Source organism: Phasianus colchicus, chromosome 4 (assembly GCF_987193195.1).
Source record: "Phasianus colchicus chromosome 4, bPhaCol1.hap1.1, whole genome shotgun sequence".
NCBI lineage: Eukaryota > Metazoa > Chordata > Aves > Galliformes > Phasianidae > Phasianus > Phasianus colchicus.
The window spans coordinates 8,156,272-8,180,366 of NC_143439.1; the positions used below are offsets into that span (position 1 = coordinate 8,156,272).

The 24,095-nt window shown below is 36.5% G+C and overlaps 1 protein-coding gene and 1 long non-coding RNA gene across 10 annotated transcripts in view; one reads left to right on the forward strand and one right to left on the reverse strand.

Moving 5' to 3' along the window:
* IQCM (IQ motif containing M) overlaps positions 1-24,095 on the forward strand; it is a 176,195-nt gene that overhangs the window by 23,380 nt on the left and 128,720 nt on the right. For 4 of the 9 annotated variants that reach the window (XM_090138539.1, XM_090138545.1, XM_090138547.1 and 1 more), the window contains exon 1: positions 14,042-14,210. The exons of the other annotated variants lie outside the window; for them this stretch is intronic. In XM_090138539.1, the coding sequence (XP_089994665.1) occupies positions 14,202-14,210 (9 nt within the window). In that variant the 5' untranslated portion in view covers positions 14,042-14,201. Of the gene's footprint in view, positions 1-14,041; positions 14,211-24,095 lie in introns of those variants that run through there. 9 annotated transcript variants of the gene reach the window in all.
* On the reverse strand, positions 684-13,985 carry LOC149918035 (uncharacterized). The gene is made up of 4 exons (XR_016465770.1): positions 13,902-13,985; positions 12,683-12,909; positions 8,957-9,185; positions 684-831 (listed from the first exon to the last, which is right to left on the reverse strand). It is a non-coding gene; the product is annotated as an uncharacterized LOC149918035 (long non-coding RNA).

Consider the following 24,095-nt stretch of genomic DNA (forward strand, 5'->3'; position numbering starts at 1 on the left):
TGTTCTTTTGGAATACCAACTGAACAGAGTGAATCTAGCTGTAGAAGTATATTAGGAATCTTGCAAACAAAAGCCTTTCTAAAAGGCTTCTCACAGAGCTGAAGAGAACCATGATTGTGTAAGAAAGAGTTCATAAAATGCTAGGCATGATTCTAAATAAATCTCAGCAATACGAGGTTTTTTGCATTACATTAATGAGTTCTTGCTACTAGCTCTCTCAATTTTTAGCTCTTAGGATAAGGTTAGAACTTCCTGAATTCCTGCTCATGATCTCTTATCTTCAGGAAAAAAAAAAGACCCAAAGAAAACTACCATTCCATCAGGCTTCTAAAGCCTGCTGCAGTGTGCTTTTTTGCTTGCACAGATAGAAGTGTTAGATGAAGCAGCCTTCCGTTTGCTATGTTCAGCAGCTGGCTTGATAATATTATTCATTCTCTTGATAGCTTTGTCTCCTTCCAAACCAGATCCTCTCCTTGCAGTAATGCCACAATCTATCAATGTTTTATGAACTTTAATATTCTCTGTGAATGGTAATGGAGGAAAAAAAAGAGAGAAAGGAAAAAAGAACGAGTGAGTGGTTAAACAGTTTCACAAATATTGGTCAGTTACTGTGTATGTAATATAAGGTGGAAGAAGGAATAAATTGCAGCATTTCTGATCCAAAAATGGAAAGCTTTATTGTTGATTAAATTTTACAAGTTCCTTCAGAGCCAGAACCGTGGCTAGGTATTTGCTGCAGCATTGTTAGCCCTTCCAAGCTGTCCTGACAGATAACTGTTGGAGCTCCTCCATGTCTCTTAATCCTTATTCGTTCATCTCACTTGTGTGTAACTGGAAATTAGAGTTTGATTCCAATGTGGTTAATAAAGAAATTATCAACAAGGAATAATGTCTTCCATGCAAGTCTAAGTGATGTTAATTACTTTGCTTGTGATCCATCTTTCAAAGATTCTATTGATAAATCTTTTAAATGAATGATTAAATTGCTGGGGAAAGTGAATGTACCGAATTAATGCTGAATTAATTATGATGATATGTAAGCACTGGTCTGCACCCAGAGATCTAATGGTCCAAGCTGAAGATTTGGCTGCAGCATACCAAAGCTTTCTTCCAAACTTCATGTCTATTTTTCTTCCTAAGGGAAGTGTGGGAAGAAGTGTGGAGGGAGCCAGGAAAGTTTGTGAAAACCTGTCTTGACAGGGGTCAGAATGCAGTCAGAGCCTGCAGCTAGAGCAATGAGCTGGGAAGGTCTCCTAAATTCCGCAGTTTAGGTACAGAAAATCTTGAATGTGAGAAAATATGTATGTCACTCTGAAAGTAATGCCTTCTAATTATTTTTGTGGAAACCACAGCAGATACAAAGAGAACAATAACGTATTAGGGCAAATTCTCAGCTGCAAAACACTATTTTTCAACCATTAGTTGCCACCAGTAGCTGATTTCGTTGATGTGCTGATCAAGAAGCATTTCATTTTGTGGTGTGGCAGTTGTGTATGGCTGGCTAGAATATAGCTTGTCTTTTAGACTGCTGTTGTTAATGCTGTAACTTACCACCCCCTGCCTCACTGTTCTCACATCCAATGTTTGATCTCCATATTCATTTAGCAAGCATCAATGACAGTCAGTGGGTGTCAGCTTTTTTCTGCATGGAGGAATTCAATGACACGCCTTTGCTTTATTTGCACTTCCATGTCAGACATTTTGTTGGGTTGCCTCACTGCTGCCATCTGTTAAATGGCAACAAAATGTAACAAAATATTGATGGACAGGTCCAACCTCTTCAGCCATACTACCAGTATCCGCCTCTGATATCATGGGCCAACACAAGTTAGTAACATAGGAGGCATGATGATATTGCTGCTAGAAGTGTGTACAAGGAACATAACAGTAGTGTTCTTAAGCCAATTTAAAGGTGTATTTCAGCAGAAATACTAGAAATCATTGTTTTAGTTCATCTGAAGCACCGTTAAATTACCACAGTAATTTGATAATTAGGCAAAATGTATGGGGTTCCTTCCTCAGGTCCTCTCACTCTAGCACAGAAAATAAATAATGAATTGCTTATGGAAATTAGGATTTGACAGAAAATGGGAGTTGTTTAATATAAGAAGTCTGACAGTGAGCTATACTATACTAATTTTTGGAACTAGCCAACGAAAAGTAGCAAAGCTAGAAAAACTTTTCTCTTTATCTATTTTTTAGGTACTCCAAACTTAAGAGATCAGAACATAAGCTGAATGCATTTCCATGCTAGTTATTGACACAACTTTCATACGGTCATTGCAATGCTAAATATTTCATTTTACTAAACACAAGCTATTCCCAAATATAGGGAAGCATGGAGCAGTATGAGGTTCTTTGTTGATTGCTTATATTCTGTTTCACCTTGTGTTCCACTATGCGAACAATAATGAATGAGCCTTTAGCCACAGATCTGCCCTTCCTGTTAGATATATTAAACTTTCCTATAGTAACCAAGTACAGAATTTAGAGTTAAATCTACAGTGATTCCAAAGCTTTATTTAGAAAATCTGTTTAGTGTTGAGTTCTGTCCCAGCATGTTTTGCTCATTTGTAGGCCTGTGTGACTTTTCACTAAAAATAATCAGACCTTTCACTTGGAAGCTATAAAGAGTTAACTTCTGCCCTTCTGCCTTGTTTCTCTCCCCCTCTTTGTTTCGTTATTCTTCTCCCTTATGCTTGACCGCAGTTAATTCCCAAATGTCTCATGTTTATTCACCAGGCTGCTGACGATAATCGCAACGAAATCTCAGTAGCTTTCAGCTAAGGCAAGTGTTATTTTTGAAGGCATATGATATCTTAGGCCTTGATCTTATGAGCATTATACTTGATGCCAGAAGGAGTCAGCCTGGTGAAGCCAAGCACATACAGCAATGTTGGCAGGATTTGCTCTTTCCTAAACACAACACTGTAATAATTTAACAAAGTATGTCACACGTGTAATGAGTATTTATTGGGCCCACACTATGCAGTTGTTGGTGCATTAGAACTGTAATACATAAAATGTATCTGTGCTAATATATTTAAGCCTGGCTGTAAGCAACAGGTAAAGGGTTTTGGAAGCGCCCAGCCTGTGTTGTATTAACAAATGAGTTAGAATACCCTGCTTGTGTGTTAACGTGTAGTTAGTTTTGGGATTTCATACTGCTTCTTGCCTCAGTTACAGAAATAATTCTTCCAGGTCCATGAAAATAAAGAAGTGCTCCTGTCTGCCACCTTGTGTAACAATGTCTAAAATACAGAATAAGATGTTTAGAGGAATACCAGTAACAGTGGTTATCTGTTTTTATAAATACATGCTGTATTTTAATACAACTGAAGGGCAGATTCTCTTGGAAAAACACTCAACAGAATGCTAGGAAACTTAGGAATAGAAGGGTGTAGACACAATGAATCTATAATGGTTAATAAAACCAAACTGAAATATTTTTAGTATTTCTATATAATGAAGCACTAAATTAAATACAGGTACCTACTGTGCTAATGGATCCTGGTCCTAAATGAAGGGGGCTGTAAGTCTGTCATGGCCTTCAAAAGGGATGAGAACATCCTACCCTTCTTCTTTGAACTCACTGGTGACCTTAGTTTGTTGTTCTCAAAGTGGTGTGAATATACCTCTGTCTGGGCTATTACACTTAAGGCTACGGTGCATAGGCTTAAAAAAATTTTTCTCCCTGTTTTTTGTCTGTGTACTGCAGGCTTTAATTTTTAATTTCTAACTACAAAGTTCTACAGTGAGATCCTGCTCATCTGTTTTTGTATCATAATTTCTCATGTTAGCTGAGATGCATTTTCCTGACCCCAAGGAACATTTCTTTCTTCAACTATTACAGTCTGAATGGACTCTGCCCCCTTTCATGTAGCTGTGCTCTCAGTAATGGGTCCTTAGAGCCGCCACCAGCTTTTAAACAGAGTTCAGCATTCAGAGATGTGAGATGATGAGCTACGTGTAATCAGTGAAAGAGCAGGCTCAGCACTCTAAGGCTCAGATCCATGAAGGTTATTTAATTGTCCAAACTTAAACCTCCGATATCCCTACAGATTTCAGTGATGAGTTAGCTATCTAGTTAAGAATCTTTCAGGCAACTTCCGCTTGTTTTACTTAAGTAATGTTGTAAAGGCAGTGGTGCTGCTTGACTAAGAAAAGATTAAGTCTTTGGGTGTAGGATGATAGCATTCAATTAGATAAAGTTGTCTGTTGGCTAAACTAACCTTATTCAGTATCTAAAACCTCACCCATACTTAAAAAAAAAAAAAAAAAAAAAATGCAATTAAATCAGTGTACAATTAAAACAAAGATATGCAAATCTAAAATTAGAAAGTTAATTAGTCTCTATTTCCCGCTTTTAAAGGGGAAAAATTTGCCACCAGCTTGAAAAAAGTGAAAACATTTTCCTCCATTCATAAATTATTCAAAGATAATATTGAAAATTAGTGTACTTACAGTTTATATTTAAAGATTTGATACTTTATAATGGTAGTAGGAAAGTACATAGGCATTTCTAATGTAATGTTATGAGGACACTTGTACATTAATGTACTGACATGTGCAAGACAATCTTTTAGGGTAGACTTGCCACATTCCAACTTCAAATGCGTAACTTTAAAGTTACACATTTCTATTGACTAATGAGGCAGTAAGCAATTCCAAGATGTGTTTCTTTCCATCATATGAAAGATGGAATGAACCAAAACTTGAAAATTCTCTTCCCTCTGTTGTCTATGGAGGGGAGTCTAGCCAGATGGTTGCTATCCTTGGTTCTTGACACTTCAGCAACTCATGGCTGAAGAAAGAACTCTCTTTTCAATAACACTGTCATTCTTTTCCCAGCCACAAAATTCACACTGTGAGATTGAAGCCATAAGTTATTAAAATTGTATAAGAAATCCCCACCATCACTTCAACATGAGAGTTTAGGAAGTTCTCAAGAAGACTTGTGGAGTACAAATAGGTTTTTTTCTTCTTGTTTTGTTAAATCAAGGACTTGAAAATATGTCTGTCCTTCTGACTGTGAAAGCTAGAATTTCTGCCTGGATCTGGAATCCTCAGTGTGACTTTTGAGAAATGACAAGAAAGCAAGGAAAAGCATTCCACTTGCTTAGAAATGTTTTTGTGCCTTAAAGATGAACAAAACCTTGCAGAATCGATCCTGCTAACACCAACCAACTTAATGAGCATTATTGCTGAACTGATCTATTCATTACTGCTGATTGAAATCTTGTACTTGTGGTTTGTATGCTGCCAGACATTCTACTCCCCCAGAGTCACCCTACACAATCATCCTACACTGAAAGTTTACACTTCCTCGGTCTGCTCTAGTTTATATAAAATGTAGATTATTAAGTTATACACAGGGGAACAGGTGGGTGGAGCAGCTGGCATGAGAAGTGAGCAGCCTGACAACAGAAAAAATATCAGGGTAGATTGCAGTACAAAATTTTTTCCTAGGAAATTGCAAATTTCACAATCTGTTCATGAGAACTGATGATACAGCTCATGTGCCAGGTAACAAGTCTGGGAGACTCTAGACTTCACTGGAAGCAGACTATTCAAGACCTTCAAAGATTGTGTTGGTTTTGGCTTCAGACTGCTACAGTATATCATGCAATCCTACTCATTCCGGAGAGCAATTCTTTGTGAAATTCATAAGTATATTGAAAAGGTCACAGTAGTTTTTCAGTCTTAATTAACTGACTGACTGATTTACTGTATTTCTAATTACAGATATTAAGTTTTAAGGAGGTCTTCATGAAATCTTAAGCAATGTAGGATTTTGGGGGTTTGTCTTAGGTTCCATTCAGTGACATAAACTGATAAACTTGCATTGATTCTAATATATTAGGCAAAGCAAAACAATCGACCAAAAATGCTCTCCTTAATTTAGGTACAGTATGGATTGTGACCTGGTAGAAAGAAATGTTCTGGATTAAAAGAATGTCAATTTTTTAGCTTAACACATACAGGCATAGCTGAGGAAAATGTAGTAACAGGACAATTTGATAAGCCAAAGTGGCAAGATTTCTACAGTAAGGAATCGGTAGGTGACTATGGAACAAGTAAGTGCGAAGATAGTTGTGGAAGGAAATATAAACCTTGAGATAATATAAAATACCATAGCTGCTTATTCTGCATCAATTACAAGAGAACGCAAACCATATCAGCCTTGTGGTTATGGCACTGTTGTAAGAGAGCAGAACAAGGTATTACTTCTCTGAGCTGATTGTTTACATTCTCTGTCTCTCCCATTTTGACTTGAGAAAATTTTCTCATGAAAATTTCATTAGAACACACATTTCTGCACGAAGCTACAGTTCTGACAAATCAGCGTTTTTCAAAAGAAAAGTGTTTAATCAAGATGTTTCCAGACAAGTCTAATTATAGTATCCTCTTTAAACAGGGTTTCAGACAGCACTTCAAAAAGAAATGGGATGAAACATCCATTATTACTAAAGTTTTTTGTATTGCTCAAATTACAAGAAAGAATTACAAATATCATAAATGATATCTTGATAAGCATTTCCTATACCGTGGAATAGCATTTAGTTCTGTAAGTCTCTAATGTCTCACTTAAATTTGAAATTCCTTCTAGTTAGTATCTGAATTACTGTTGAACACAATGCAAAGTTCACTCAGCCTTCATTTCCCCACAAATTCAATTGAGAAATGTACACAGTTGGAGCCTTTCTTCAGAGGAGGAAAAGGAAAAGAGGAGAAGGTTGGGGCAGGAGAAAGAAGGAATTGAGAGATGCACAGAGACCAAAAGAAGAGAAGAAAGCTGTATTTATGTGGAGGACAGAATCAGTAGTAGCTTTCAACATGGTCTAAGTAACCTGTGCAGCAGGCTTCTTGCTTTTGATGAAAGATGAAGTGAAAGAAGGGTAACTCGAGTGTTTGTACAGTCACAGGGAACAGCATAATGTTAATGGTGGGAACACATGCATACTTTTTTTTTTTTTTTTCTGTTGTGGAACATATGTCCTGGTTTCAAGCCAATATTCACATGGTTGTTCCTCTTTGTGTTTTTGTTAACCTATAGCTTCTCATAGCCTTTTGTAGAACAATATCTAAATTTTCGATATAATCTAAGACCCCACAGTAAATGTTATAAAAGCAGTGGTAAAAAGGAAAACATAATAATAGAGAAAATAGGTGAAAAAGGCCTATGGAAAGCATGGAACCTTATCTCCATGTTATCTTAAGGTACACTTAATCTTGTGGCATGGAGATAGTGCAGGCTTAGGACCACTATGTTGGCAAAAACTGGGAAGTTTATGTGAAGGCCAACACATTTCTTACTCACTGTCTAGAGTCTGGAAAAGCAAATGACAGCTGTTGGTGTTCTTAATATCAGCATCAAATCCAAGAAAACCAGCTGAAACATGTTGCTGAGAAAATTCGTTATCCATTTTAAAAGTTCAAAGGGAATTTGAGGAGAGTTCAAGAAGGACTTTGGCTTTTGAATACTCACATCTTTCACAAAAGCTTTGGGAGTTCTACAGCCTTGCATAAGAATGTATGCTGAGTGTATTTAAAGGACTTGAAAATTTAACTTACTCAAGGTATGGATTCCAAGAAAAATGACAATCCTTTAATTGAGATAGTCACAGCAGAAGGAAAACAAATAAACAAAAAAAACCTATGCAAGCTCCAAGTAGGTGTCTGATATATACATTCGCATATTTGTTTTGCTTAAATGTATTAACTGTAAAGCATGTTTGGGAAGTTTCTGCAGTACCCATTAAGAGAAAATATAAATCTTGAGATTCTGGTATTCTGGATAGGCATGAGCGTTGGTTTGGGCTATACTATGGCAAAACAAATCTATAATGTGGCCCTTCTCTACTCACACTTAAAAGAGGAGGATTATTCTAGCAAAGCCTGAGAACACGTTTGTTTTAAATCATGTTGCCTCAGTTGCTAGCATTAGCTGGGATTTGGAAAGTGTGGCCAGGGCTCTGAGAAATCTCCGCATCTGTACTTGTGCACCCAGCTGGAAGTTGGGCACTGAAGTTGATTTGTGGTAATCACAATTACTGAGTCATTTTGGGCTGTAGAAAAGCTTTCTGTGCTTGAAGTGACCAGTAATCAGCACTTTACAGCATCTTCATTTGTAAAACAAAATTGAATCATAGCTTCAGTTGGCTTAAGTTGGAAGGGGCTTCAGAAATCTTGTTCAAACCACTGTGATATGGACAGGATTTGTGAAACTGGTTTATGAATGATTACTGTGCGGATATTCATGAGAGCAAGATGAGTATTATTACGCAAATGTCAGGGGAACTTAAATGATGCTGTTTTGAGGCAGCCATAGGGTGTTACTAAGAAGTGTTTTTCATTTCCTTTAAAATGTGATAACTAAAATAAATTAATCTAGATTATTATGAATTTTAGCCTAATCTCAATGGAACTGTGGAGAAATAGCTGAACCAAGTCTTTGTTCTTAGCTTTTGAAGGGGTGGGACTGGCTCAAATCTGAGGAACTTTTTATAGTGTTGCTCTCACGCATATGGAAGCAAACTGGCTTTCCCCTCCTATACTGTCCATCTCTTATGTACTTCTTTGGCCTATGTTCCTAGGTCTTTGTACTGTCTTGAATGAGGGTATTAATTATTGCTGAGACAGACTCCATGAAGATTTGACCCTGTTAGGGAATTTATTTGGGGACAACGCAGAGAGCAGATGTTTTTCAGAGAAACAAGGTGATCTATACAAACAAGGCAGATTTTATTACTTTACTGAATACAGAATATCAAAGTTCTTAAGTCAGAATGTAAAAGCAAAGCTCATGTGCACAACCATATTGGCAGCATGATAACTCCATGCCTTTAAAAGCTCTTCACAGCTCCTTCACACCACACAGTATTCATTCTATGTGTTTCCTATGTTAATGTGAATTAAATCATTCATTGCTAGCCTCCAGGAAAATCAAACTTACCTTCATTTTCAAGATGAGTCTGTTTCTCTGTAGAAACCCTTCCATTAGCTGAGCTTAACATGTGTTGCTGATCTGTTTTCCTGGTTATCCATTCCCACGCTGTATAAATATACATTTCTTGAATCATGCCCTTTGCTGTTGTTGGTGACCATAATGTACTATTATTTTAGCATCCCTTTTTTCCACTGTTGCTTGCTTTGGTCTTACATATCATACTCTACTGTGTATTCTAGAAGAGATTGATTTTGTTAATTGATGAAACACTGGCAAAGCATAGTTATATTATCTCTGCTTTATAAATAGGATCACCAACAGGAGAGTTGTCAATAGTGACAAAAAAAAAAAACCCAAAAAAACACAAAACAACCAAGTCTTTGGTCACTACCAAAACAGAAATCGATCTTATCTTATTATGACATTATTAAGTGCTAACAGGAAATGGTAGTGAGTTTTGTCTCTTTTGTGTCTTCAGATAAGAAAGGACCTTTCTTGCTCTTTGACTTTATTTTCAGAGTATGTGACTGTTGCTGATGATTAAAGCCCACAGATGAACATTCGCGTCATCTTTGGTCTTTTTTTGGCTATGATATTATGAGTGAATTTACTGCCTTGTGCATCTTTTAGATATATATTTTGCTTTTTTAGGTTTTCAGTGTTGGAAACAGACATAGTATGGATGAAAATTGGCAGAAGAGCATGAAAATCTTCAGAATTTTGAGTCAGGTGGCAGAACATTCAGGAAGCTTCTGGCACACTACAGATGGTTGATATAAACTGTTGTGGCAGAGCAGCTCTGCCAGGAACCCCATGGAGTATTCCTAAAGTAAACTTTTAAAAACACACAGAATATTAAAGCAGGAAAAAATTAATATCACTTGAAAGCACATTTAATATGTTATTGTCTTGAAATGGAGTTCCATATGACCTCTTCATTCTTTTTCTGTTCTAGAGTAATATCCCACATTTTCCAAATTCCACTCTTTTTCATCTTTACGCTCTTCATAAAATTAATTCATAAAATATGTATAAATTTTTTGTATGTATGAACTATTTATATATTTATATGAGAATACGTACACAAACAGTATGAAAGATGAAATAAGTTGTATCGTGAAATAAGAAAGAATTACACTATAATTACAGAAAATCGTGGCATCTGGATTGAGAATAAGAGAAGACAAGTTTATACCCAATATAAACACTAAAACAGTTTATACAAAAAAAAAAAAAAACAAAAACAAACTAAGGAGAAAATGCTTTTGTGAGAAGAATAATTTTCAGCTGAAAAAATTCTGTGTACTCAGAACAAATTAGATTAATAGACATTTTGGGAGTTTCTTTTTCTTTTTTTCTTTCTTTTTTTTTTTTTAATATTACCCATATTTCAGCATTTCTTGGAACTGTGATTTATGGTGTTTGGCAAATCTTAACTAACAACTGATATTTCCAGAAGAAATCTCTATCTGTAAAATTCATGTTAGATTCTTAGTCTCTCTTCCTTTTTTTTTTTTTTTTTTTTTTTTACTTCCCTTATTAGCTGAAGAAATCAGCATTTGGAAATGTCAGTCAAAACATATTTTTTAAGTGATAATGGGATCCCAAGTTGTGATTCATCTCTTCATAATGATTCCTTTGTACGCTGCTAAAAAAAAAAAAAAATTAATACTGCTTAGGCAGCTTAGATACTGGCTAAAGCTTTCCATCTCCAAGCAAGTTTTAATATTAAGTTCCAATTAATTTAGTTGTCTAAGTAGGAAAAGTCTCACCTTTTTTACTAGTAAGATACATTCTCTCAGATAAGTATCCTCTCTGTAAGTCCAGAATTTTGAGCACATCTGTATTCTGCAGCATTTTGAGGTGGACTTCTACTTCAGATTTGCTTAAACTATTTCATAAAGGAGGGAAAGCTGAGGGTACCTGGGCTTATTTGACTGTTTCTGAAAGCGATGCTTCTGTCTAATTTTCAGTGAGTTATTTTATCCTTTAAATCTCAGTCTCTTCTGGTGAAAGTAGTAGCTATCTTTCAGGCCAAACCTCACCAAAGTCAGTAGAAATATCCCATGTAGTTAGGGCTGGGCTTCTTGGGGCAGTGCATATGGATCTGTATGGGGAGTTAAATTATAAGTTGAACACAACAGCTTTTGAGAGTCTATGGAATTTCTATTTTTTGTTGTTGTTGTTGTTTTTCCTTTAGTTGAAAAGAAGCAAGTTAGACATTTATGCTCTAAGTCAGAGAGCATAATTTATAATTGACAAAAATGATGGATGCAAAGAAAACTGATATTAAACTTGGACAGACTCATAAATGCCTTACTAAGATAGAGTGAAGAGGTTAAGGTTGATGAAGATCTTGACTGGTTATTTATTACATACAATTAGCAACAGCTGCATACCTTTTACATGGGATATGAATGATATGTCATGCACACTTTACCACTGTTATCTTGGAGATTGGAGCTAAGCAGGAAAAGAAAAAGCACAGTTGAATAGCTCTGGTGGCCTATTCTTATTATATAATTATAATAATTAATAGGATGATTTCTTATAATATGCTATTTAAGGTGAATCTGTATGAAAACCATATTTTTATGGATCTACTTGAAGACTGTTAGACATTTGTGTGTTATTTTGTTGTTGTACCTTTCCACTTCCATAGCAACAATTTAGCTATTCTCAGCTCATACTAATTGTGAGAAAACCAAATTCCATCTGTTTTTGCATAATTAAGTCTGAATAAAACTCCACTTGTTAAACATCAGTTATCTTCACTCCAAAGCTGGTTAAGCAAATTACTCTTCAGTGGTGTTGCATAAAGTCCAACCACTAAGAATGCATGGTCACTCAGTCACAGCTAATTAATACTGCAAAACTGGAATAAATATTTTAAAAAAATTATACACCTTGGTTGTGTGTGCTAGGGGAAACATAGGGAGTTGTTCATTTCACTTGTTCAAGTTCTTTATGTAGAATAACGTTTTTAAAGATACAATCATTTAATTTGCAAGCAAGGGCAAGTCAAGAGCATGAACCTCTTTGCTTTTCATCGAACAGAGCTGTAACCATCTTGCTCTAGAGAAACTGGGATGAGTTTTCAAAACAGTATGAATATTAAAAACAGAGCAAAGGAGAAGAAAACGAAATCCTTATAAATATCCTCTGCTTGTGAATTAGGGAGAGATGAGTTCTCTCAAAAAGGAAGTGTGAGAATTCTCAATACAAAATGAAGAATATCAAATGAAATTATTAGCTTTTGCTTACTCTGCAGGAAATGCTTGTTTTATTTTTTTGAGATAGGATAGTTCGCTTTAGCAGTTAATGAGATTTTATATGATGAATTCAATAGGTTAGAGAGACTGCTCTTTGTTTTCACTCAGGCCATGGATGTTTCTGAGAGTTCTGCAGTTCTGTGTTCTGCAGTTACAGTGTTCATTGGGAAATCTAGTGAAGTTTCAATTTGAATAACTTTTTAGAGGTACAGCAGAGTATTTGCAGCACCAGCATGCAAGATTCTAAGTTCTCTTCCTATCTCCTCTTTAGAAACCTACCACTGAATTCAGTGGCAGCTCTGAAAACAGATCTATTTTCAGAAATATCTGAAAACAGATATTTCTCCCTCCAAGAGAAATATTGTGCAGAGCATGAATTTCAGAATGACCTGTAAAACACAGAGAGGCTTCCAGTCCACTTATTTCACAGGCAACTGAAAATTAAGAAGGCTTCACTCACCTGTGTTTTGTTGATTATGTTCTGTACCGTCTTCTCTACCAATGGCAAAAATGGAAAATCGGGATTTAGCAACCACTTTTTATGGCTACTTCAGCAGGCCCATCAGAATTTCTGCAGCTGCTCTCCATTCAGGCTCATAAAACACCTCTCCCTTCACAGCTTCTCAAACGCCTCCACCTCAGCATTTCAAGTAACTCAAGCTGCTTCCTTTCTTGCTTGCTCTCCCGCTTGCATGCCAAAACCAGAAAGCCTTTATTAAGAGCTTTCCTGTCAGTCATCCTGAAGGCCTCTTTGGAAATCTGATTAGTATTTGCAGCCTATGTTCAGAAACAGGCCGAATATATCCGGTGTAATTCATACAAAGGAGTATGAGGGTGGGGAGCAGTTTAACTAGAGGATGAAGTCTTGTTTCTGTGCTGCGAGGTATGTTATCATCTCTGTGAGCAGTGAGATATTTTCAGATTGTAAAGAGTTGTGCGCAAGGGAATTTTAGATTCACTATGTCATTTGGGATTGTTAAGGCTTGCCTTTACTGCAGTACATGAGAAAGTGGGTAAATTAGGCTGTGCTGGAGCTTGAGACTGCTGTGTTGATACTGCTGCTGTAGCATTGTTAGCTTACAGTGGGCTCAGATATGTCTACTGGCTGTACAATTGTATCAGCACAGTCACTCCCTTCAACTTTCTAAGCCCATACAAACTGGATAAAGTGTTTAAAAGGAAGGAAAAAGTATTCTGTGATAGGTGCCCTTGAGCCTATGCTTCATGATTTCACAAAAAGCTGAATTCTGTTCACTCAGAAGAACGGAGAATGGTGAGTGCTGAATAATGCTTTCACAGGCAGTACTGGAGGCTTCAGAGATGGTGACTACTATGAACTCAGTATTTGTCTGGGCAGACTGCAGCCTGTCCAGCCTTATTTGCTGGATTGTGTTGGAGCAGAAGTAGATGACAATGCACTTGGTTGAAAAAACAGAGTGAAAGGAAGAAGTAATGTATTTATGATGCTGAAAGTGATCAGCTTGCATGTTGAAAGGAGAGATGTTACTGGGGTATACTGCTTTGTTCATCTAATTCTTGTGAACCCAGTAACTTTACTAAAATTATACTAGGATGCTTTGTCTAGCCTGCTGCTATAAATTTTGCTTAGCAACTTTCTGCATCCTGATTTCTGCTACCTGGTTAAATTACAAAGGAACTCTTAGAGCATAGTGCATCACCTGCCAGCTCCAGATTTGCTGAGCGAATCCCTTGGAGCCACAGTGGTTGTGGGACCCTGTGCCTTATCACAATCAAGCCTGGCAGAAACTGGTGGTTGCTTGGTAACGGGGAATGTTGCTGTTCCTTTTTCCAGAGGTTTAGCAAACAGCTGAGGCAACAAATCTGGAGAGCAGTGTAAAGATTTGAAAAGAACAAATAGTTGTTGAAGAAAAAAACAAAGAGTGAGACAACAGTGTTACTCGGATACAGCAGAAGACAACACAACAGAAGGAAGGGCTGTGAGGAGAAGTAAAGGCAAAATGTTCAAGGTCTGGAAGGATCTGTGTTTTATAGTGTACCTAGTGGTAATGCAATTCCATTCTGTTTGCTGAACCAGAAGTATTTTCAGTAAGTTATTACAAATCTTTTCTTCCTCATTTTTCAGTGATTTCCTCTTTCTCGGGGTTTTGTGTTATGCTTCCATATATCTAACTCTCTATTTGCTCTTCAGAAGTAGTTTCTACTGTCGCATCTTGCACAAAATGAGAGCTGTACTAGTTTCAATAAATAGCTATTGTCCTGAGGCAATAGTGACACTGGTTTCTACTGCTGACTCCATGTGCTCAGTGCCTTGTTACCTGCTATTCCAGGTAGAAGACGTGATGTCATCTGCATATCTTAATTATTTTTCTTATTATCACAAGTGCTGCAGATACAGACAGAAAAGCTCCCTTGGGAGCGTAAGGAAGAATTCACTAGTCTGTTCTTGATCAGACAATGGAGAAACAGTGATAATATTTTGTAGGCTGTTTCCTGTGGAAGTGCTGATTTGAGTTCTGTTTTAGAGAAGGAGGAAGATGCTCAGCTAAAATTTTCTGTTTCCTTATCATTCATGTGGCAAATGTGCGTAGCTAAGTTATTCACAGGAACAAATGGTTGTGTGAATGACTCTGTAGTGGACGAGCTTATTTGTGATGGCTGTACCACAAGTAGTTCAGGTAACTGCAGTAGTTCAAAAGTATGCGAGTTATCCTAGAGGAGACAGCCTGGCTCTCAATGTGTCCTACAGTTGCTAGTGACATCTATGCTCTATATAGATTAAAATTACACCAAATATTTTCATTTACATGTCCAGGCTTCTCTTACAGCTCAGCGACTTGTTCAGTTTGCTCTTTGGCTTCATACATTTCTAATGGAGATTTCTCTAAGTAGTATTAATAGGAAGGAAATGCAGCCCCAGTCCTACATCTGAATGTGTTTGCCAGTACAGCAGTCTTCAGAGAGCAACTTTATTTGGGCACTGCCTTGTGATTGCCTTGCAACAATGAGCAGTTGTGTGCACACATACTTCTATAGGTTTAATTTCTGTAAGATACTTCTCATCAGCATGAGAGAAATCTGTCTGCACTCAAGATTTGACATCACCATTGATTGCACTGTTATAGTATAAATTTTCGTTGTCTCTTTTTTTTGTCTCCAAAACCTCAGTTTCTTTTGCCTGTTTTTGCCATCTCTGATTATGAATGAAGTTTCTTTTCCCTTCAGTTTTCTGAACTCCTCATCATTTTTATTACATACAAAATTCTGTTTCCGCACAATCCTTTTTCTCGGCATATATGATTAGACACGAAAAGATAAAAAGATAAATCAGATATGTAAGTCTTGGAAAACCCGAAATCCTTGTCTGTAGAAGCAATACTTAGGTTCACTGCCTAGTTGTCAGATTTATTCATCTCCCTCCTAGAACTATGGTGATCAACTCTAATTGTAATTTTTTTTTTAAATTCCTATCTTTTACTTGAAGCAAAACAAATGTGAAGTGCTGAAAAATGGTTTTAGAGGACACAATATAATTAATGTAAATTTATAATACTGTTAAAGAAGCTAAGATGTATTTTTGTATGAATTTGTAGTACCTTAGTATTGGAGTTAATTCCTTTAACTGAATTATTGTTACATTTTTATGTTCCTATTACAGTAAATATAATTAAACTTCATATCACTGAAGAGATGAACTGAAAAAATACTAATGTAATGTATTAAAAATCTTTTGTTAAGGAACATTGTGGAGAACTTGCTCTCAAGAATGAGAGATGCCACTTTTGACTTTGCTTCATTTGATGTATTTTAGACCTAATTCAGCAGTCATTAACATCTGTGAGTCGAGCTTTTATAATGTGATGACATTGAATGAACATACTGTACGTCTTTTTTTTTTTTTTTAAGAACTTGTCACACTACTGACCCCATAAGATGATGCATTTGTTTTTCTTCTTTGGATGTAGAACTATTTTTTTCTGTAACTATTGTGGAAGTGATAGAATACCTTTATTTGGTAGCATTCCAGCTAATTGCTCTGAATGTATTTAAAGGGAAAGGCTTTATTCAAGCAAAGAATCAGCCATTTGTAAATAGCATTAATGTGGATGGAACAAAGAATTTGGGCAGTAATTTAAATTCCCGGAATTAAATTTTTGAGCTGCCTGCATAACAGCAAATAGCACAGAACGACTGTGGAAACATCTTGTTAGAACTGGTGTTACTCCTAATTTCTAAAAGGATTATGACTCATCTTGGAAGTTTGTTACAGTATAAGCATTTTTAGCAGTTGACTCTGCACCTGCATTCTCCATCAGAGAAATTTTGGTTATGCAGCAAATACAGGTTTTCGCTCACTGTGTCTTAAATGACCTAAAAATCTATAGATGTTTTATTTTTCATTTCTCTGTATCATGAGCCAGCTGGCACGATTGATAGGACACTCATGTTGAGTTGTGGCTTTTCCAAAAGTTTTCCTGTAAAGGTGATCAATGAGTATTGAACTGCACTCAACTAAGATGATTTCTATGCCACAAACCTTTTTCAGCATATAGAAAATGTATCTGATATTTTCAACTCACAGAACTTTGAGATTTTTTTAAATGACATAAAACCAAGCAGTTTTGGCTCTGATGAATATTTAGCTGCAACAGTAACTTTTTTTTTTTTTTTTTTCCCCTGGGGATCTTGAAAAGCACTTAAGAGCCAACGCAGTACACTGTTTTTTGGGCTGTTGATAAAATTAATCAGAATAGTACATGTCCAGCAAGTTACAGGCTATCACATCCTTTTGCATTATAGCTGTGTATCGGGCCTAAAGGTGTGGACCGTATTATACTGTGAGACTCCTTAGAAATATAGTATCAACAACAAAGAGATATAAAATTGAAAAAATTAAACTGAAAGTAATGGACAAAATCTTATTACGTAACTAGGTTGCAGTGATTGTAAAGATGATGTCCTGTATGCAATAGAACATCCTTACTTGTGATGGACAGAGCTGTCAAAAGTGATTAAATGAACATATTACAATAAGGGCTAGATTCTCACTAGTACACTTTAGGCATATTTGTGTTGGAAAATGGATGCAAGTAGCTCTCTTTCCAAAGTAATAATCAGCTGAGATGATTTCAGGTGCTGTATAGCACTATGTAGAGTGCAAGTCTGGGAAGTAGTACGTGTGTTATTACAGTAATGTGACCAAAATAGGAAGGACTTCAACAGCCCTTTGTTGAGTGCAGTTCCATCAGGCACAGCAATGCTGCAGGATTTGCAGATGGCATAGGGAATCCTTCTTTATATGGCACTGTCATATGGTACAGCCTGGCTATTGTTACTTTGAGCACCTTTGTCCAAAGATCAGGTACAAGAGTAAGCTGGCTACAGCCAAGACTGCCTTGATTTCTGTTAAGTCTGTGTCACAAACACTTTTGCTTCTGGTAGAGCTTGGGAAAGTCAAATCCTTTTGAGCTTGGGCATTTTGTTACTTGAATCTTGTCACTGTTCATGAAACAGAAATTCCTCTGCCTTTTTCACTTAGAGGCCAACACTCTCTGAAGCCTACCCACAACACAAGCAGGCTCACGGGTGCCTCATTTAGGAGTTGTTTAGTGATCAACCTACTTGGCTGGAGTATGAGAGACTGCAGTTTAAAATATCTGGTCCAGCAGATCAGAGCAGTTCCACTTTGCATTAAGTATTCATTAGGCCCCTGAGTGAAAAAGGGAGACAGAATGAATCTATTTCTGTCAGAGGCTGTGGCCTTTAACTGTGATATAAGAAAATTAGGTTCTTATTGCAGAGAAAGCATTGAGAATAAGATCTTGCAGTTCCTGTAACTTGTTTGCCTGTGTTTCGTCTGCAAAGTATGAAATATGTACCTGTCCTGTTCTTTCATGTGGATATGGGAGCTTACATAAGGCACTATGACAGAGTATTTTCTGTAAAGTTTGTTTGCATGCTTTAGATGTAGACATGTCTTTTTAATATAACTTAAAAACAAAAACAAGGTTATTTTCTTTATCTTTAATTGTATATATAGCATAGCAGTATTCTATCCAAACATCGTACTATGTTATGTCCAGCAGGCTAATACTTCCATTAAACTCTGGATTTCTGAAGTACTGTTAGATTGTAACTCTTCAAACTAAGGTCAATCCCTGAAAATTTATTAAATGATGTGAGATTTGTTGAAAATCTTTAAACATATGAGAGCACATCATATTGGCAGCTTTCCTACTGAGAAGAATTCATTTCTGTCTATGTTCTAGGTCAGTAGTTAACATCTTTTAAGAGATTAGCTCTGTCTGCATGAACCAATGCCTATCCCTGAATAGCCCTGACCTTGACAGAATGAAAAATAATAAAAGCTCAGTTACACTTTATATGGGTCCAGGAACTTGCACTGGGAAATTATCTTATGCCATAGAAACTGACAATAGAGCCTAAAACTCGCAAGAGGACTTTCCACAGTGAGTGTTGTAGGGAGAGTACAAGAAGACAAAAAATATTTCCAGCAACTTCCAAATGTTCTCAACTGCAACAGTGGCATAGTATGGGCCACTGAGAACCGGAAAAATCCTCACTTCTGTCCGTGTGTAAAAATCTCACGGAAGGAGTGGGGCTGGGAGACAGGAGTCAGGTATTCCTGAGCCTGAAGGCCGCGAACGGAGCAGTTATGAAACTGTCCCCGGAGCTGTATCATGGGACACTTGATGAAACTTAGGACTACCAGAAGGTGGCGGCATTGACGAAGAAAACAAGCAGAAATTATGCATTAAATACTGATGTATGTTCCTTTATTTTTTTCTTTTTCTTTTTTCTTTTTTTTTCATTTTGAATGAGAAAGTATGATAGCAAGTTAATGACAACAAAATAACTGAATGAAAAACAAATATCTTTTGACTTTCTGTCTTTCTTGATGAGCAAATTACAGAGTTTAATGTTGCATTAGAATTAAGTGAAGCAAGATTTTTCTGAAGTGGCCACTTAAGAACAAGGTACACACAATACTTGCAGCAAGTTCAATATATTCCTGGTGAATTCAGTTACTAAAATTATGATTGTGGCAAGTAGACTTTTTCAACTTCTTTTTGGATTAAAGTTCTTTCAAATGTAGGCTATGGTTAGAGCAGCAGGCTTGAGCTCACATGAATTTGTTCCTATAGAAGCAATCTACTCTTAGATTTCATTGTAACCTGCTTACACTGTGGGTAAGAAGCCTTGCGTTTCCCATTTCTGAATTGTGGTTTGTTGGGTCTTATTGATGCCTGATTTGTCAATACTAAATGCTGGAAAGCATGAGTTTAGCGCAGAGATTGTAGAAGGGTCCCCTTGCAGACTTGGTCTATACTTTAGCTTAAGCCAACTCAGTGCAGATTTGCATGTGAACAACATGCAAGTAAACAGTGTGCACTCTTCTACTAGGGGAAGTATAGTATTTAATTCTCTCTGCAACGCCTTGGAACAACAAAGTCCCTGTATTTATGAGCGAAGTAGACAGAGAATGTGGCCTTCAGGCACATGTATGTGGAGCATAGATTTGCCTTAAAGAAAAAAATGGCTATGTTGTTGAGCTGGCCTAGTGGTATCTCTCCTATGCTCCTCTCTGCTCTTGTGTTTTTGTTTTTTTTTTTAATGCCAGCATAAGATGGTTAAATAAATGTTTATTTGTCTGGGAGCGTTGACTCTTTATCCTTATGTACAAGAAATACATATTATGGAGGAAGTTCTTTACTTCACTGCATCTGTTTTTCTATTTTTATGGCTCAGGCTATGCATTTCATGGTGTGACTTTTTACGGAGATTCATTGAAGGCTAACGTCTGCAAAATGTTGAGGACTAGTAGCACTTGTCACTTGGAAAAGATGATAAACTGAAGAAGTCAAATTCAAAAAATGATGAAGTGAGTGTATGCAACTACTTTATACTTACATTTATGCTTTTGATTTGTTCACTTTGTTTGCTGTCCTTAGCTGATATAGAGTTATACATTACTGCCTTTTCTTCCCTTCCTCTGTCGTGCAACTTCTTCATTAAAAAGGCTCTCACAACAGAGGCTAGCAGTTATATATTTTCTGTTCAATTGGATGCTCTTTTTATTTTATTAATTTGTGTGTATTTTACTTTTTCCTGTCGTAAACAAAACAGTCAGAATTTCTCTTCTGTGAAGTTTCAGTCTTGGGTATCATTGGCTATATTCTTTGGCATTTTCTTTCTTGTAACATCACAGGATCACAACCATGTAATTAAAAGGGGAATTAGACTTTGTCAGTGTGACAGCTAGATCTTGAGTTTCTTACCTGCTCTCTCACAGCTTTGGCTTTTTTTAATTCTTCATATTGCTTGTATACACACAAATTTCTTTTTGCTAGGATCTCATTAAAATATCTAAATTATATTTTACATATAACATTAGGTGATAAGTGATAATAGGGTGATAAGAAAAAACCAGAATATTAGGACAGAAGGGGCAAATGTTTTTCAGTAAACCCTAGCCACTTAGTTAAAAACTGCTCTTTTTTTTCTTTTTTCTTTTCTTTTCTTTTTTTTTTTCTTTTTTTTTTCTTTCTTTCTTTTTTTTTTTTTTTGCAAATCTTCGGGTTACTGTGACAGGAAGGCAGTCCGATTTCATTCTCACTCGTACCACGTTCATTGCTTGTACCTGTCTTGGCAATTCCTGTCTTCAACAGTCTTCCAAAAAATTGCTCTTAAGACTAAAGAATACTATGGCAAGATTTTCAAGATTTTGTACATATCATCTTTCAGTTTCACTACACCTTTTTCTCTTGCTGAAACCACCTTCAAATTTAACATGCTGGGTTATCAGCATTCACAGAGAAGTTACTTCACCTTTTCTATTTCACTTGATCTTTTTGTCGCTGTTTCCATTTTTTTTTTCTCAGATTTTGGCTTTCTCACTTGATAGTTCTGTGCCTTTGCATTTTTTCATATAATCAGGGTATACCTATATCTACGGGTATAGCTCCTGATGATAAGAAAATAGATATATTTTTATATGCATACATTAGAGATCTTGATGCCTACCCTAGATAACTAAGAATTGGATTTTTCCTGCTTGTGTTCTGTTGAGATTTTAGTGCTCACTCATCATGTCAATGACAATCTTGTCACAAAGTTTAGTAGATTTGACTCTGCAGTGCCTGAGGTTAAAAACAAACCCACCCCTTGGCAACCTGAGTACTTGTTCTCCTTCTTGTATGCTATCCGATTCTTTATTCCTGATGGGAAGGGAGAAAGTTTCCAGAAAAATGTCTCTTATCTCCATCCTACCCTAAGTTATGATGTTGTTCTCTTTACTTTATTTTCTCTAAACAGATAGAGCTGGTCTGCCTGTTGAATAGCATATTCAACAATCTGTGTGCTGTAGTAAGCTTGTCTTGTGGACTTTTTTGTTGTTACTGGCGTGAGATCATGATCAAGCAGTGGAATTCTGACACTTTGGTACTGGCAGTTGGAAAAACTTACACTTCAGGTCCTTCATGATAGCATAGGCACAAGTAGGTGATTGTGGCAATCTGGATAGAATACTTCAATTTTGTGGTTACGTCAGCGTGAGTGACAAGATTACTCTGTTATCCATTTCTGCTGTAAATTTCCCAAATCGGGTTGTACACTGCTTCTTGTCCCAAACTTTTCAGGGATAGTAGTTCAGAAGCATTTTGCATACTTAAAATACGTGTTCATTATGAGTAACTTTCAATCACTAAGCTCTATTTCTTCCTACCTGAGCTGGTTTTGTATGAAAGATCTGCATTAATTTAAAAACAGTTCTAGGAGTCTTTTGGCCTTGGAGCTCTATTGTAATCAGCATGCAGTAGTTAAGTTTTAAAATTAAATTCCTGCAGGAATCTAGTCCATCAGTAGCGTCATACATTTAAAATTAATTATAATTTCAAACCTTCTTTCCACATGCCTCAGCTAACTTTTCATGCTCTAACTTTTGTGTGTGTATCATCAAATTTTTATGGATATTCTCTTCAGATATTTTGTTTATAATCTGAGCTTCGTATTATGTTACTTATAAGTACTTATTATGTACTGTATGTCCTGAATATGGCTTCTCTGTAACAGGCTACTTGTCCAGTAGTCAATGTATGTTGAACTGTATGTACGAAGTGTATACATGTATTGTACGCCCACTAAAACTTGTGAAATATTTCAGTGTTTGTTACAAAGCTGATTTTTTTTAAAAGGTGGATTACAAGAACTTTTCAAGATTTGTAGATTATCAAATTATTTTTGAATTTAAATTTCATAGTAGATTAAGCTATTCGCTATTCTTCATTTTGAAAATAGATTACTATGGTAGACAAATGGGAACAGGAACATCATAGTAAGTCTTAGAATTTCAGATTATTTGTATACGTTTAGCAGTGGAAGCCTTAGTTTAGACAAAGTGCAAGACTGCCTTTGGGAGAGTCAATCACTGAAATGCTAAATATGCCAATCTCCACTTACTACTAGTAGTGCAAAGCATGCTGAGGACTGTCAGAGCAACAGTGTTATCTCTTTGTAACGTAGTTGTTGCAGTTGAATGAGTATCATAAATAACCTTGATGTAGAAACAAGGTCATCTTTTATATGGGTACAGTCTAGGTATTTCTGTTCTGTAGATCTAGCATGTAATCACATTTCCTATGAAAATTATTTTAGTGGCTACTTAGATTATTACTTACGTTTACATGTATTAACTGAGCTGCTCTCTGATTTTAGTCCTTTTTCTGATGTGTTAAAGTGTAAAGAGGAAAGTATGTTTGTGGCCTTTTCTGATGATGTAAGTTGCAGGTGCAGTATTTCATTTTTGAGTTACGGCACCCTTATTTCTTACATCACATACTCACCTTGTAGGTGAAAATCAAAGTTCTCTTATGAAGATTCAGCAGTTAATCCTCTGTTTTTCTTTAATCAGTTCAACGTGATAAGAGAAATTCTTGGTCTTGGTCTCTTTCAAAAACTTTTCATCCCACTGTTGCATGGTAGCTGACTCATTTAAAAAATTCATTCGATATGGTAGCTGTCTCCTATACAGTACTGTGTAGCTAGTGATCAAGTTACTCTGCAGTCTGCTAGAATCTCAGTCTAGAAATGGTTAAGGTCTTGAGATAGTCAAAGAATTGCTCAGTCTTTTGCAAAGATGTAGAAGTTGTTATGAAGGAGCGTATTTATAAGTGGGTTTATTTCTTTGTTTGTCCTTGTACACTGACTTTCTCACAAACGTCCTTGCGTGTATTCTATTTCCACCTGCCAGGTTGGCAGGTTCTCTCTGTGCACTTCTCTGCTCCAAGTGTTCATTAGGATTCCTTTTCTGTCTTCTACACACCCCCTTCATGTTAATATTACTTTGTTAGTCTCTTTTCTGTATGATTAGTTTATCAGAATGCTATCATATTAAATTGTTAGAATATTCATTGCTGAATAGATTGACTATACACTTGATGATTATGGCTTTCCTTGCCTTTGTCGGAGTTTGGGCACCTCTTATTTCCCTATTCCAGTTTTCTGGTTTTCTTACAAAATCAGCAGAGTTCTGCTAATTAAAATTTTGGAGTTCAGTGAATGGAGTCAGTGTATTTGGATAACGGTACAACAGGCAAACAAAAAGGGGTATGCCACTAAAATGAATGCAGGGACTCAATTTTCTGAGTTGTTTCTGATGGTTGAAAAGGCTCTGTAGCAGCAAGTTAGTCAAGAACGGTAGCTCTGGTTGGAAGTAAAGTAACTAATGACACCAAGTTGGGAGGTAGTGTCAATCTGCCTGAGGGTAGAGATGGTAGAGGGCTCTAGATAAGCTGGATCACTGGGCTGAGGTGAATGGGATGAGGTTCAACAAGGCTAAAGGCGGGTCCTGCACTTTGGCCACAACAACTGCATGC